Source organism: Poecilia reticulata, linkage group LG9, assembly GCF_000633615.1.
Source record: "Poecilia reticulata strain Guanapo linkage group LG9, Guppy_female_1.0+MT, whole genome shotgun sequence".
Taxonomy (NCBI): domain Eukaryota; kingdom Metazoa; phylum Chordata; class Actinopteri; order Cyprinodontiformes; family Poeciliidae; genus Poecilia; species Poecilia reticulata.
The window spans coordinates 3,195,004-3,207,300 of record NC_024339.1 but is presented as its reverse complement, the minus strand read 5'-3'; the positions used below and the strand labels follow the sequence as shown (position 1 = coordinate 3,207,300).

At 40.0% G+C, this 12,297-nt stretch overlaps 3 protein-coding genes across 5 annotated transcripts in view; 2 read left to right on the top strand and 1 right to left on the bottom strand.

Annotated features, from left to right (window-relative positions):
* The window catches only part of p2rx4b (purinergic receptor P2X, ligand-gated ion channel, 4b), a 5,978-nt gene extending 5,443 nt beyond the window's left edge, over positions 1-535 (top strand). Inside the window, exon 12 of one of the 2 annotated variants that reach the window (XM_008417231.2) lies at positions 168-535. In XM_008417231.2, coding sequence (XP_008415453.1) covers positions 168-200 — 33 coding nt within the window. In that variant the 3' untranslated portion in view covers positions 201-535. The remainder of the gene's footprint in view (positions 1-167) is intronic. The other variant, XM_008417232.2, reaches the window with a different exon arrangement.
* A 766-nt stretch (positions 536-1,301) lies between these two features.
* gucd1 (guanylyl cyclase domain containing 1) lies at positions 1,302-5,640 on the top strand. Of its 2 annotated transcripts, XR_534356.2 has the most exons (7): positions 1,302-1,648; positions 1,782-1,866; positions 2,036-2,201; positions 2,282-2,373; positions 3,448-3,689; positions 4,500-4,648; positions 5,074-5,640. XR_534356.2 is itself a non-coding variant. In XM_008417234.2 (6 exons), exons 1-6 carry the CDS (start codon positions 1,642-1,644, stop codon positions 4,589-4,591), a joined length of 684 nt encoding a protein of 227 aa, XP_008415456.1. In that variant the 5' UTR covers positions 1,302-1,641; the 3' UTR covers positions 4,592-5,640. The 2 variants fall into 2 exon arrangements, 1 of the variants encoding a protein (XP_008415456.1); XM_008417234.2 differs by having other exon boundaries at positions 4,500-5,640.
* A 428-nt stretch (positions 5,641-6,068) lies between these two features.
* The window catches only part of upb1 (ureidopropionase, beta), a 7,918-nt gene continuing 1,689 nt past the window's right edge, over positions 6,069-12,297 (bottom strand). Inside the window, exons 2-10 of the mRNA XM_008417235.2 lie at positions 11,236-11,407; positions 11,033-11,120; positions 9,662-9,756; positions 9,425-9,583; positions 9,171-9,340; positions 8,478-8,559; positions 8,359-8,401; positions 7,836-7,990; positions 6,069-6,347 (exon numbers count right to left, since the gene is read on the bottom strand). Coding sequence (XP_008415457.1) covers positions 6,264-6,347; positions 7,836-7,990; positions 8,359-8,401; positions 8,478-8,559; positions 9,171-9,340; positions 9,425-9,583; positions 9,662-9,756; positions 11,033-11,120; positions 11,236-11,407 — 1,048 coding nt within the window. The 3' untranslated portion in view covers positions 6,069-6,263. The remainder of the gene's footprint in view (positions 6,348-7,835; positions 7,991-8,358; positions 8,402-8,477; positions 8,560-9,170; positions 9,341-9,424; positions 9,584-9,661; positions 9,757-11,032; positions 11,121-11,235; positions 11,408-12,297) is intronic.

Sequence of the window (12,297 nt, the reverse complement as noted above, 5' to 3'; positions counted from 1 at the left end):
AATAATAATAATAATAATAATAATAATAATAATAATAATTTTAAGCTTCACCATGTGATGTTTTCCAACCACTAAATAAATAGTGGTTATGAGTGTTGATACTTAAAGTATGAATCACTTTTAACATCTGATTTATTTATTTTCTTTCTTTCTTTTTCTGAATCCAGGCATCAATGAGCACAACGTATGGAACCCAGTAGCAGCCCAAAGTCAGCATGAGAATACATTTTCTTCACATAATTTCATTGTATCCCTAAAAATGTCACAAATAGACTGTTAAAAGCCTTAAATAAAACTGTTCACGTGTGTAAAGGGAAAGCTGGTGATTTTTGTGCTCCATCTCCCTCTTGACCCTGCAACAATAAAGCAAGAATAAATAAATGATGAAATGTTGTTTTCAAAAGATTCTTTAAAATCTTTTACATCTTTTTAAAACTGTGTTGCATTCAGAATTCAAATCAGGTTGTAGAGTGCCCCAAATATACTTCACATTCAGGTATTAATAAACAGAACTCAAAACCATTTTCTCTGTAAAGAAGATTCAGCAGTGTGTACATATTCATTTATTTATTTTTTTTATTTTGACGTATGTASATCTTTGTGTGTTTGAACAGAGCATATGAAAAGGTTTTATTATATGATTCAATTTTACTCTTCAGCCAAAGTTTTTTTTTCTTTTCTTTTTTTAAAATTAAGATAAGGATTTCACAATCTGCCGAGTCATTTATTAATCAGTAACATTGTTCTGATGTAATTCCTCCTGTCATATGTAGTTGTTAAAATTTCAAGGCATGCCTCTACTGGTCAGGATCAAGAGTTCTCTGTTAATTAAAATAACATTAAAAAGGTCCAACATTTTACCTCAATCTATCTTGATCACTTCTAAAGCAGCGTGACTAGAGGGCAAAATTTCTGGGATTCTACAGTAAACACATTGGGTACAAAAAACAAAATAAAGTAAATAAYCAGAAAGCAGACATTACAGAAATTATGATAAATTAAAAATAGTCAATGACCTACAACGTTCATATGTGTTCACAGCTTTTGTGTTTGTACTCTTTGAGATAGTGGATAAATAGTTCAAATTTCTTAATCAAAACTGTAAAAAATAAAAAAAAAGTTTAAAGATGATGAAAACTTAAATTTGTGAGTATTAAAGTTCCCAAATGTAATAATTAGATTAATTGTCTGTTTTCTGTCCGCGTTCACATTCTTTCCATGAAATCCAAAAATTAAATGTTCATTATTATTTACCTACCTATTGGGGAGACTCCGCCGCACCGCACGGGGGCGGTATAATACTACCGGACAACACAAGAAGCTTCAGAGTAAGCTAGCAAACAGCTGGGAAGGGAGGCAGGAGAAAAAGGGAGAAGTAACGTCCTTCCTTCTCGTTGTTTCGCTTCTTTAGTTGATAATTGAATGTTTTTCTGGAAGTTCGTTTAGTAGCTGTCTTCAATTAGCAAGCAGCTAGCATGTCAGCGGTGTTACAGTGGGAGCTAAGCTAACAGCTGGGCAGCTCAGTTCTTGGAACTTGTTAGCATCGATGAGGGAAGCTAACCCCGCCTTCATAGTGGTAAACAAGGCTCCCCACCTCGTCCTGAGTTAGCTGGCCTCCTAACAACGACAGAAGCCTGCAGAATGACAGGTGAGACAAACACACCTGATAGCAACACTCTTTTATATGAACCAAGTTTTAGCTCTTTAATGGGCTCTTCAGTTTTTAAGGTTTTCTGGAGCCTTTTTTTTTGAAGGGAAACTAACACGGTTGCTTTTCTCAGAGGATGCCATCCTGCTGAATGTACCCGTTATTCGGCAGCTGTACCACTGGGACTGTGGCTTAGCCTGCTCCAGGATGGTTCTGAAGTAAGTTTTTTTTATTATGCTTTATACTTATTAGTCACTGAACACATCAGAGACCTAACGGAGCTGTCCTACTGGAAAAATGTTGAATGTAAAACTGAAACCGCCTCAGGGTTGCCAGTACTAACAAAGTCAGTCATTTTTCCGTGAAACCCGGGGTTTTGTCTGACAGGTACGTGCACCCCGTGAGTGATGAGGAGTTCCAGAGAACCTGCTGGGAGCTGCAGCTGACGGAGAGCGTGTGGACCATTGACCTGGCCTACCTCATGTGTCATCTAGGGGTCAAACACTGCTTTTGCACACAGACTCTTGGTGTAGATAAAGGCTTTAAAAATCAGGTATGCTCCAGAATCTGAGCGCACACTCTAATTTCTCTATAATCTGTGCACGAATGAATGTCTTCTGGTATGGTCCACAGTCTTTCTACAAGAAGCATTTCGATACAGAGGAAGACCGGGTGAACAGACTGTTCCTCAAGGCGGAAAGCAAAGGTGTGGTGGTGAAGAAATGGTGAGTTTTCTGTTTGTTATTCTCTCTTCAAGACCTTTGTATGTGACTTATTTATTTTTTACATATTTGTTAAAACTGTCACTGTGTTGTGTCTGACAGATAATCTTTGAAACAAATTGAGCTCCTCAGCTTTCTCCGAGAGCTAACTACAGAAATTCGGAAAGAACCAGTCAGAGGCAGGAGGAGGGTTTTAACAAGAATAACATTCAAGTATTGCTACATCTTCTCCCCCGTCAGCAGAGCCTACCATGAAAGCTGAGGTTAGTTAGCGTAGCCACTGATAACGGTGGAGAAAGTGTTTCTTTCTCCACCGTTAGCTGCACATTGAGCAGCTCATACATGAGCACTATTGACAGCGCTAAGACCCACCTCCAGACTGGTTGTTGTTGACTGGAAGCAGTGCATTTCTGTCAGAACATGGTGACATTTTAGCAAATGTAAAAAAATAAATAAAAAATTTAAAAAGTAGTAAAAATAAAATATGAGGGATAACAGCTAATTTCTTTTATTTATTTATTTGGATCCCTCAAAATGTAGAAGTTTGCCATATGAAAATGGCTATAAAATATTACATAAATGATGTGTTAAGTTGTTAAATCTGTCTATATTCATAGAGGAACCTGAAAAAGCATTTCTGATTCATCATCGTTTATTTGTGGTGCTTGTTAGAAAGCAGCCAGTGATGCTCAGCAAGATTTTCACTGTTATTCCAAAACAAATTTAAAATTACAGAGCTGATATTTTAAACTGTCTTATAGGAGGACTTATATGTGAGAAAATTCCCAACCCAGTGTGTTCTGTGACTAGATTGTTCAAAACAATTAAAACAAAAAAGTAAACTGTAGGTTTAATGTCACACCTCAAAGGAGTTACGAGTTTGTTTGTTTTTTCCTTCAGTAACCATATACACACCGAAGAGTGTTAGTACTGCTGCGTTTCTAGCTAGAAAATATCAGATTTTCAGTTTCCTATCTGGTTGTTCATCATATTCTGTTGAGTCTAAAGCTTCTCTCTCCATTCCCAGTTGCGCTGCCAATAGATCAAGTTTTGCTTTTATTTCTGTTTTTTTTCTAGTTCAGTAACCATTCAGGAAATCCAGTCTCATCTGGAGCAGGGTCACGTGGCCATCGTGCTGGTCAACGCCGTTGTCCTGACGTGCGAGTCGTGCTCTTCGCCCGTCAAATACTGCTGCTTCCTGCCTGTGGGGCAGAAGTGTTTCTGTAGGAAGCCGGAGTACCAGGGTCACTTTGTGGTCGTGTGTGGCTTCAACAGGACCTCCGGCTGCGTCTTCTACAACAACCCGGCATACAACGACCGTGAGTGACCTAGTTTGTCCAGTAGGGGACGGCGGTTTCACAGTTCAGAGTCGGTTCATGCTTAGTTTTCCCCAGACGTTGATAAGACTTACCAAAAACTGCTGCTTCCTCCTTGTGTGAAACGGTATAGAACAGTTTAACTTCTAAAATCCGACTTTTTTATTTTCTCAGGCGGCATTTAAGAAATGCTCATTTTCATTTTCATTCACCTTTTGCTACCCAGTTATGATTTGGTTAATAGAAAAATGAATGGACAGATCAGCTCTACACTGTAGTGATAAGTCAAGCAGAAAGGAGCCGAGCAAACATTCACTAGAGAAATGTTACTGCTTTTAGGCCAAAAAAGTTAGTTTTACTTTAAAATTTTATTGATATAATTGATTACTAAAATAATCATTAGTTGCAGCCCTCATATCATTATTCAAACTAACACCAACTCCTACTAAGACTTATTGTTTTTAACCTCCGTGTGTGTGTGTGTGTGTGTGTGTGTGTGTGTGTGTGTGTGTGTGTGTGTGTGTGTGTGTGTCTGTGTGTCTGTGTGTCATGTATTTAATATGTGTGGGGACCATTTTCCTGACACATTAGGTTTTGGGGACACACTGTTCCTTGTGGGGACCGCAGCCTGGTCCCCACAAGGGGAGATGCTGTTTTTGGGTTAGGAGTTGGGTTGAGGACTGAGGTGTAAACTGAATTTTGATTAGGGTTAGGTATGTAATGGTTAGGGTAAGGTTTAGGCTGGAGAAATGAATGGAAGTCAATGGAAGGTCCCCACAAAGAGCTTGACAAACGTGTGTGTGTGTTGTCCAGGTGTGTGTTGCACCAGCGTCGGTAACTTCGAGGAGGCCAGGCGGAGCTACGGAACAGATGAGGACATCCTCTTCATCTTCAAACAGAGCTGATGGACAACGATAACGACCTTGGCTCTTCATCATCAGCCTGACTGCAGCAGCTCCCAGGTCTAGTGGCGCCACCTCTGTTCTGCTGGCAGAACTTCAGCCAGCTTCTTTTTTTTTTCCCCTCACGCTTCACACCTCAACAGTTCACCCCACTGATGGATGTAAATGTTCACAAGCCAAAACCTCTTCATCTCAGATGGATTATTTTTCTACTCCGCTGCGTAAAACGACCAGGTGGAATTTTACCATTTTAATTTTGACACCTACAGCCGTTCTCACTCAGCGGTTCAGTCGAGCTGTTAAAACTCCTCAGAGTTTGGAGGAATTATGTGGGAAAAACAGGGCGTCAAATGTGAATTACCAGGGACTGACATGCACATTATTCAGGGCTTCTCTTCATGACTGACAGTATTGTGCATTTACTCTACTTGTTGTGTTTGTTATTGATGTGAAGCTGCTCACCTTTAACCCCCTCTGCCCTCCAGCCTCGCCTCTACCTGCCTTTTAGGAAGACCCCACCGCTCTCTTTTCATCCACAAGAGTGTAGGAACAGGGAAAACGGAGCGTGGCGGTGTATTGATCGTCTCAGGTATTCAACGCTCTGAAGCGTACCAGCACTGGATCAACACAGTGTGTTCTGTCTGCCGGACTCCGCGTGACACCCAGAGACAAAGGTTTGTCAGGTTCACCAACTTTACTGGAGAAACGACACGAGTCGAAGCGATTTGTCTCGGGTCGATGTCAATCGGTCGGATGGATTCTATTAACTCTAGGTGATTTTCCTCATTGCCTCTCAGTTTTATTTTATTTTTATTTTAAGTTGCGGTAATGTATATACATCTTTGCACTACATTGTTTTGTTTGGGGGTTTTTTCATACCAGACTCGATTGTGTTATTTAAAAGCGAATCTTTTTCTAGTGCTACAAAATGTCCGCGCCGTCTGCTTGTGCTCTCTGGTGAAAACAAACGGCACGTTTTAAAACCACAATCTTTATTTTTTTTAAAACATAGAACTGCATTTATTATGAGGTAATTAAAAGATTTCAACACATGCTGCATTCACTGTCTCTTAAGTGAGTCGATAAATATCTTAAAGGGGCGGTGTTATGTAAAATTCACTTTGATGGTTACGTCATCAAAAACATGCCTGGAGTGTTGCTGATTATTTCATGCATTTTGAGAAATCCTTTGATCTCCCGTGGCAACCAACCAGTCAGCTGGGCAAGACAGATGAATGACTTCCTGAAGGTGGAGCTTCAGGAAGAGCAGGACTTTTTAAAAGACAGAGGCTCAATTTCAAAGTCAAATTTCTTTTAAATCACATTTGACATTTATACATATTTTTTATAGCAACTGACGGTAGCAGTTACTTGGTTCTGCTATAAAATGACACTATATGCCTGGAAAACATAACACTGCCCCTTTAAAAATAATAATTTTTGCCTAACTAAAAGAATAAATTATGAAAAGATTTAAGTGTTTTTTTTAGTCCAACCTAAGTGGACCCTTTAATTTATTTATTACCAGCTTTCAGTTAATTTACCACACAGTTGCATATGTTGTAACCAGGGTGCCTTTACTTGCTATCAGAAGTGACTGCATTAAATCTTCAAGCAAATTTTTACTGAACAGTCACTTGTTCATAGAGGATGCTGCTCTGTGAGGAAATGCGTTCTACTCCTTTATTATTTTGGGTTTAAAGTCAGGTCTTACAGCCTCTCCCAGTTTTTCTGCGTACTCTGCATACCGCCCAGTCATCTGCAAAATAAAGTACAAGAATCAGAATCATGTCTTTAAATTTAAAGACATTTAGATTTATTACAGACAGATATACTCATAATGTCTTAGTGATACTTTTATTTTTCTTTTTTTTGTAGCGTAAGTGACCTTTAATAAAATGTTATGCTGGAAAAAGGCAGCCGGAAGACTCCGTCTCCATATGTGGCTCATCCACTTGCCTCCTACCCCACCTGCAGCCTGTATTGTTCATTTTGATGATTATGACTTTCATCTAATTTAAATCCAACACCTGGACGATCAGGAAATTAAAACATCACCAAAAGATTCTGATTAATAAAATCTTAAAGCCATGTTTTAGCTATGTTGAAAGCTGCTGATGGTTAATTACAATCTCTACAAATTGGGAAAATTACAAAATATCACTGCTAAAAAATCCCAAAAACTCCCTGTTGAGTGCTGCAACCAAGCATATAATTGAAAAGTTGGGTGGATGGATGAAGTGCGAAAGAAATGGGTATATAACTACAACCTCCAGAAAATTGGGATGCATCATGTACATGGATTGCCTATGAGGTAAGTTTGTCCAGGACTTTACAACCATTAGTGGTCTTCTGGAAGGAGGCTGGACTTCTCTTGTTTCTGATCAAATTTTGGATGAGATGTGAAACAGGAGAAGTTCATTTCCCTTCTGTTTTAGCTCTTGGGGTTGAAACGTCTGACATGACCAACGGTGCAAACCTCTACCAGTTTTTTTTTTTAGCTTGCTTCCCTCTCCTGAACAGTTTTGTGGCGATCAGGGTTCTGAATTTATCATATCGTTTATTATTTATCATGATAAATTTTGATTTAGATAAAATTCCAATAACTGAAGTTTAAAACACCGTAAACTTGTCATTATTGTCTGGATTGTTATATATTTTTTTACTATTTGTCCTCATTGTACAATAAAGGCGTATCATTAAATATCAATAAAATTGAAAGCATGATTGTTACGGTTTCCAGATTAGTGATATAAATCACACGTCCTAATGTGACCGGAATCCTAAGGAAGCGTATTAAACATGGGAATGTTTTTCAACCATATTTGTGTTTGTGAGGCTTTGACTGCTGTGTCACTTTTGTTATCACAATAGTACCACAGAATAACTATAAAACTTTTAAGTCCGTATCGCCCACTCCTAACTGAGATGCTGATTTCATTTTCCAGCAGATTCCAGCTCCGGGGTAAAGTTCTGATCACACAGCTACTGAGAGCACTGTAATATGTTTTTCTACAAGTGACGCCTCTCTATTAAAAGTTTATTTATTAGTGTGACATAATCAAATTGAGAAATTGAATTGTAAGTTCTTGTTAACTAAGCCATAATCATCAAAAATTAACAGGAAAAAAAGTCTGAAATACATCAATCTGAATGACCATTTTAACACGACTTTCACTTTTTGTCACTTCCTGCAGTGAATTATTAAACTAAAAATCGACAACTCTGAATGAGATTGAATGTTTACCTTAAAGCTCCATTTGTCGCTGACTTGTCTGTTGAGATTCAGATCCAGCTCCACCACCAGCAGACCGTCACGGGTCCTGGAGAGGCCTGGGGTGCGACTGCCGTCAGGACCAGCCACATAACTGGACCCATAGAAGTGACCAAAGTCATGGTGAGCTGGAAGAAAAAGCACAAGAGCTGTTGTTGTTACCATCTTATAAACGTTTCTTTTGTGGGGGGGGGGGTTTCACATTTTGTCAGGTTACAAACACAAACTTTACTGTATTTTAATGGGATTTTTATGTTTTAGGTTATGCTTTGGGTTGGTTTATGACATAAATTCAAACTAAATTATACTGAGTGGAATAAAACAAAATGTGAAAAGGTTAAAGGGATATAAATACTTTGGCTAGACTTGTGATAAAGTTTCAGCTTCCTGCTATAAGGTTACAACAAACATTCAAGGCAGCTGCTATAACTACTTCATGTTGCTGAAATGTTATGAAAAAACACAAAAACATAAATTTGAGAGAAGAACTGTGTACCTTTCTTTCCATCCCCAGATGTGAATTCACTTTTGAAGTGTTCCTGTTGAAAACATATTTTCCTACATGATTAAATCTGTTCTGCTGACTCCACATCAGCTGATGTTGCAGAAACTCACCGTCCCAACACGGTTGATGGCACACGTAAAGCAGTGATTGGCTATCGCTGCGTTCCTGGCCTCGATTGGCCACATGGGCTCACTGTGGAGGACAAACACAGCTTTCTGTACACAGAGGCAATCAGTGGCAACAACAAAGAACAAACTCAGCTTGCAAATGTCATTAAAGCTGCACAACAGGACTTGTATATATACTGTATATAAAATGTTTAAAAAATGTCTCTATATGTCACATTAGACAGATAATATGTGGAACAAAATCAAGCTAGTCCACCTCCTGCCTGAGCTGCTACTGCCGTCTGAAGAGATGCACCACTCCCAGTCAACAACCAATCAGAGCCAGGAGGCGGGTCTTAGCGCTGTCAATCTACGTTGTGTACTCAATGTGCTACTGACAGAGAAACAACTTGCCATCCCACTAATAAGTGAGAGATTACTCTGAAGAAAATCAACCAGTTTGAGACCTAACCTCAATGAAAATTTGTATTTGTAATTAAGTTACCATTTTTATGACATTTGTTTTTTCATACGTTTAAAATAAACATTTTATCTTCATTGACATCAAAACATGTGGGAAGGCTAAAATAGATGCTTGGAAGAACAACTCACAGAGCAGTAGAAACTTGTAGTCAAATAATTATTTAGAAATTTCCTTTTTTTTTCTCTCTCTCTCTCTCTCTTCCTGTTTCCTACCTGAGAGCTCCAACGGTGGCAGAGGGGTTGAAGATGATCTCCGCTCCGTTCATGCTATACATGAACCAGTTGAGTGGGTGGTGACGCCCGTAGCAGATGTTCACAGCGAGCTTCCCAAACTGCGTCTGGAACACCGTGTGGCCCGTGTCGCCCTCCATGTAGTACGTGGACTAAGGGTGAGGAGCGAAACTCAGTGTTCTGCTGCGCTCCACAGCTGCAGAGCAGCTCATGGTGTGCCTGCTGCTGCTGCTAACCTCATTAAAGTCTCCAACCCTGGGAATGTGGTTCTTCCGACTCTTTCCCAGCACGTTTCCTGAGTTGGAGATCACCACTGCTGTGTTCCACAAAGTGCTGTGCAGCTCCTCTCGCTCAAGAATTGGGGAGATAACCACCATGTTGTATTTTTTGGCCAGCTAGTGGGCAGGATGGGAAAGAGCAGTCAGGGTTGTGCGTCGTATTACCTTGGCGCCAGCGATGTTGGGTTATCTCACCTCCTGGCAGAACCGAGTGGTGTTCCCTTCCTCTGCAGACTCTGCAAACTCCGTCCACGGCTCTTTCTCCCGGGTGCAGAAAGCAAACGGCATGGCTGCGAACACAAAGACCTGGTTCATGTGTCATGAATGGGTTTACAAACACTTACTGGTCTATTAGAATAAAGTTAGTTCCAGTCGGTTAACTAATAACGTCCACTAAGACCTTCTTTTAGTGTTGTAGTCTGGCATCCAGCAGAGGGCGCCGCTGGTCATCCTTAGGCGGAGCCAGTGGATACAGGAATAAAGATGGCGGGGCCATACCAGAACGGGAAAGAGAAACAATCCAAACAGAATTCGGTGTGGGATCCAAATTACGTTTTATGAGGTTTTGTTTTGAAAAATATAAACACTTGCCTTAAGTTTACAACTAAACAGCGCCAATTTGGCCAAACTGCATGGATAATGCAGAAAAACTGATGGAAAAAACATACCACTAAGTGAGGTGAGTTTTCAGGGCTGTCATGAACCAACGCTGTTGAATTAAACTTTAATATAAAAAAATATATATATATGTTTGTTAAAACTGTCAACATGCCATGCCAGTATGGTATGAGACAGATAAGCCTTCTCCCAGTGCCAACCTGAAGCAACCAATCAGAGCCAGGAGTTGGGTCTTTCAATCCCCTCCTCGTCCCCTGGTTTCTCTGTCAGCACGACCACCTATGACCCTGTTTTCCTTTAACGGTAAGTTGTTTCTCCACCATTAACACATTTAGCAAAGAGAACATGAGGTTGATTGACAGCGCTAAGACCCTCCTCCTGGCTCTGATTGGTTGTTTTTGGTCGTGAGCGGTGCGTCTCTTCCCATGACTAGTTCAGGGAAGAAATTGATCTTATCACAAAATATCTGTCTTGTACCTTGCTGTCACGACATTGTGACAGTGAACAAATATGAAATAAACATTTTTGTAAAGTAAAAGTTACATACAGCTGTTTTAATGCTCTTCATGGAGCGAAGTCTTTAGCATTCCTTCAAGAGTAACCACAGATGGCACTTCTATGTGTTACACTTTATTATTGTCCTGTTATGCTGTTTAAATAAGTAAAAGCTTAAGAATGTCAGAAAACCACAATTTTTCTATTTATTCAGTCAGTGTTTAATACAGCTAGCACAAAATAATGTTTTGTTCTTTTTTTAAATTCAGAATATAAAATATGTTGCCCTTCATCAACAGTCAGCTCTGTTACAACAGAAAACTCAACCCTTTAAGAAAATTGCCATTTACTAATTAGTCATCAGTCAATCGATAAGCTCAATCAGCTTTAGATGAACTCGGTGATCAACAGCTTGCATCGCTGGCCATGAGTGTATCAACTGTGTGAACTCACTCCAGGTCTCCTGGAAGCAGATGATGTTAACGCCACACATGGCGGCTACCTCCACGATTTCCCCGATGCGACTGTGCATGGCGCCGACCTGCGAGCAGCAGAGAGGATTTCATGTGTGTAATCCAGCATATTCCACACCTGATCACTGAAAAACGGATCTTCCAGCCATGGCTGCGTCTGAATCTGAAACGTGTGGTGCTGACCTGGTCCAGGATCGGGGCGTCGGTGGGCAGGGCGATGCGGTGCTGAACCAGGCCCACTCGGACTCTTCTGGGCGGCCTCAGCTGCTCCTGCGCCGCGTCAAACTTGTAGCCTTTCAGCTCAAACTGGCGCTCGGCTGCAGCTCCCACAGCGCAGGATGGGAGAGCCAACTTTCTGTGAAAATATCAGATTCTTGCCTGAGCCCAGCAGGGAAGCACGGTGGCGGCAGCATCATGCTGCACAGAAAGGCTCTTGAGTTGGAATGGTTGATTGGAACATTAACCCAGGCTAAAGGAAAGGAGTTTCTTTGACGAAAACGTCACTTGAGCTCAGAGAAAAATGTTCTCCCTCTTGGCATCACAGAAATCTGACACGACTTGATGCCAGAAAAAACTTAGAAAAGACAAAGCTGGTTAGAAACACTTCCTAATTATTCTGATGGAGCTTGGTTGGATCTGCCAAGAAAACTGGGAAATTATACTTTTAAAGATGTCCAGTTGACAATAATGGAGCATAAAGGTACATAGAGGGTTTGCAGGTCCAATATGCCAAAAATATCACAAGTTAAACAAAACGTTGGGAGAACCAGGATAAGATTTGACTCGTACTTCATGAATCTACAGCTGACTTTAGGGACACGGCAATCGAAAGTGAATTCTGACGTTTAGGGTTGAATTTGAGCATTAAAAGAAAAAGCTGGACCAAATAATATTTTGTGGACATATTGTATTATTTTTAACTAACATAAAAGGTCTTAAAAACTCTTCATCCAGAGCATGATTTGTCTGACATGATGGAAGATTCACTGCAGTGTTATTTAAAAATAGTTGGGTTTTTTATTATTATTTTTAAAAACCCAAATTGAATCGTTCTGAAATAAAATGAGCGGCGCAGACAGATTTGGTACAGATGTGTTGAAAAGTCTTGAAAATGTTTGAAAAATCTCATTAAAATTCATTGGTGGAACAAATGTTACGAATAACCAGTGATTTGTATAGTGGATTATCTTTGATGCTGTGGGCTTGTTCTACTTTCATATATATATATATATAAAAAAAAAAAAA

Excerpts from the sequence above, each read along its gene's own strand:
- gucd1 (XM_008417234.2), top strand. Across the intron at positions 2,202-2,281 it reads ATAAAGGCTTTAAAAATCAG|TCTTTCTACAAGAAGCATTT; the intron begins GTATGCTCCAGA and ends TATGGTCCACAG. Across the intron at positions 3,690-4,499 it reads CAACCCGGCATACAACGACC|GTGTGTGTTGCACCAGCGTC; the intron begins GTGAGTGACCTA and ends TGTGTTGTCCAG.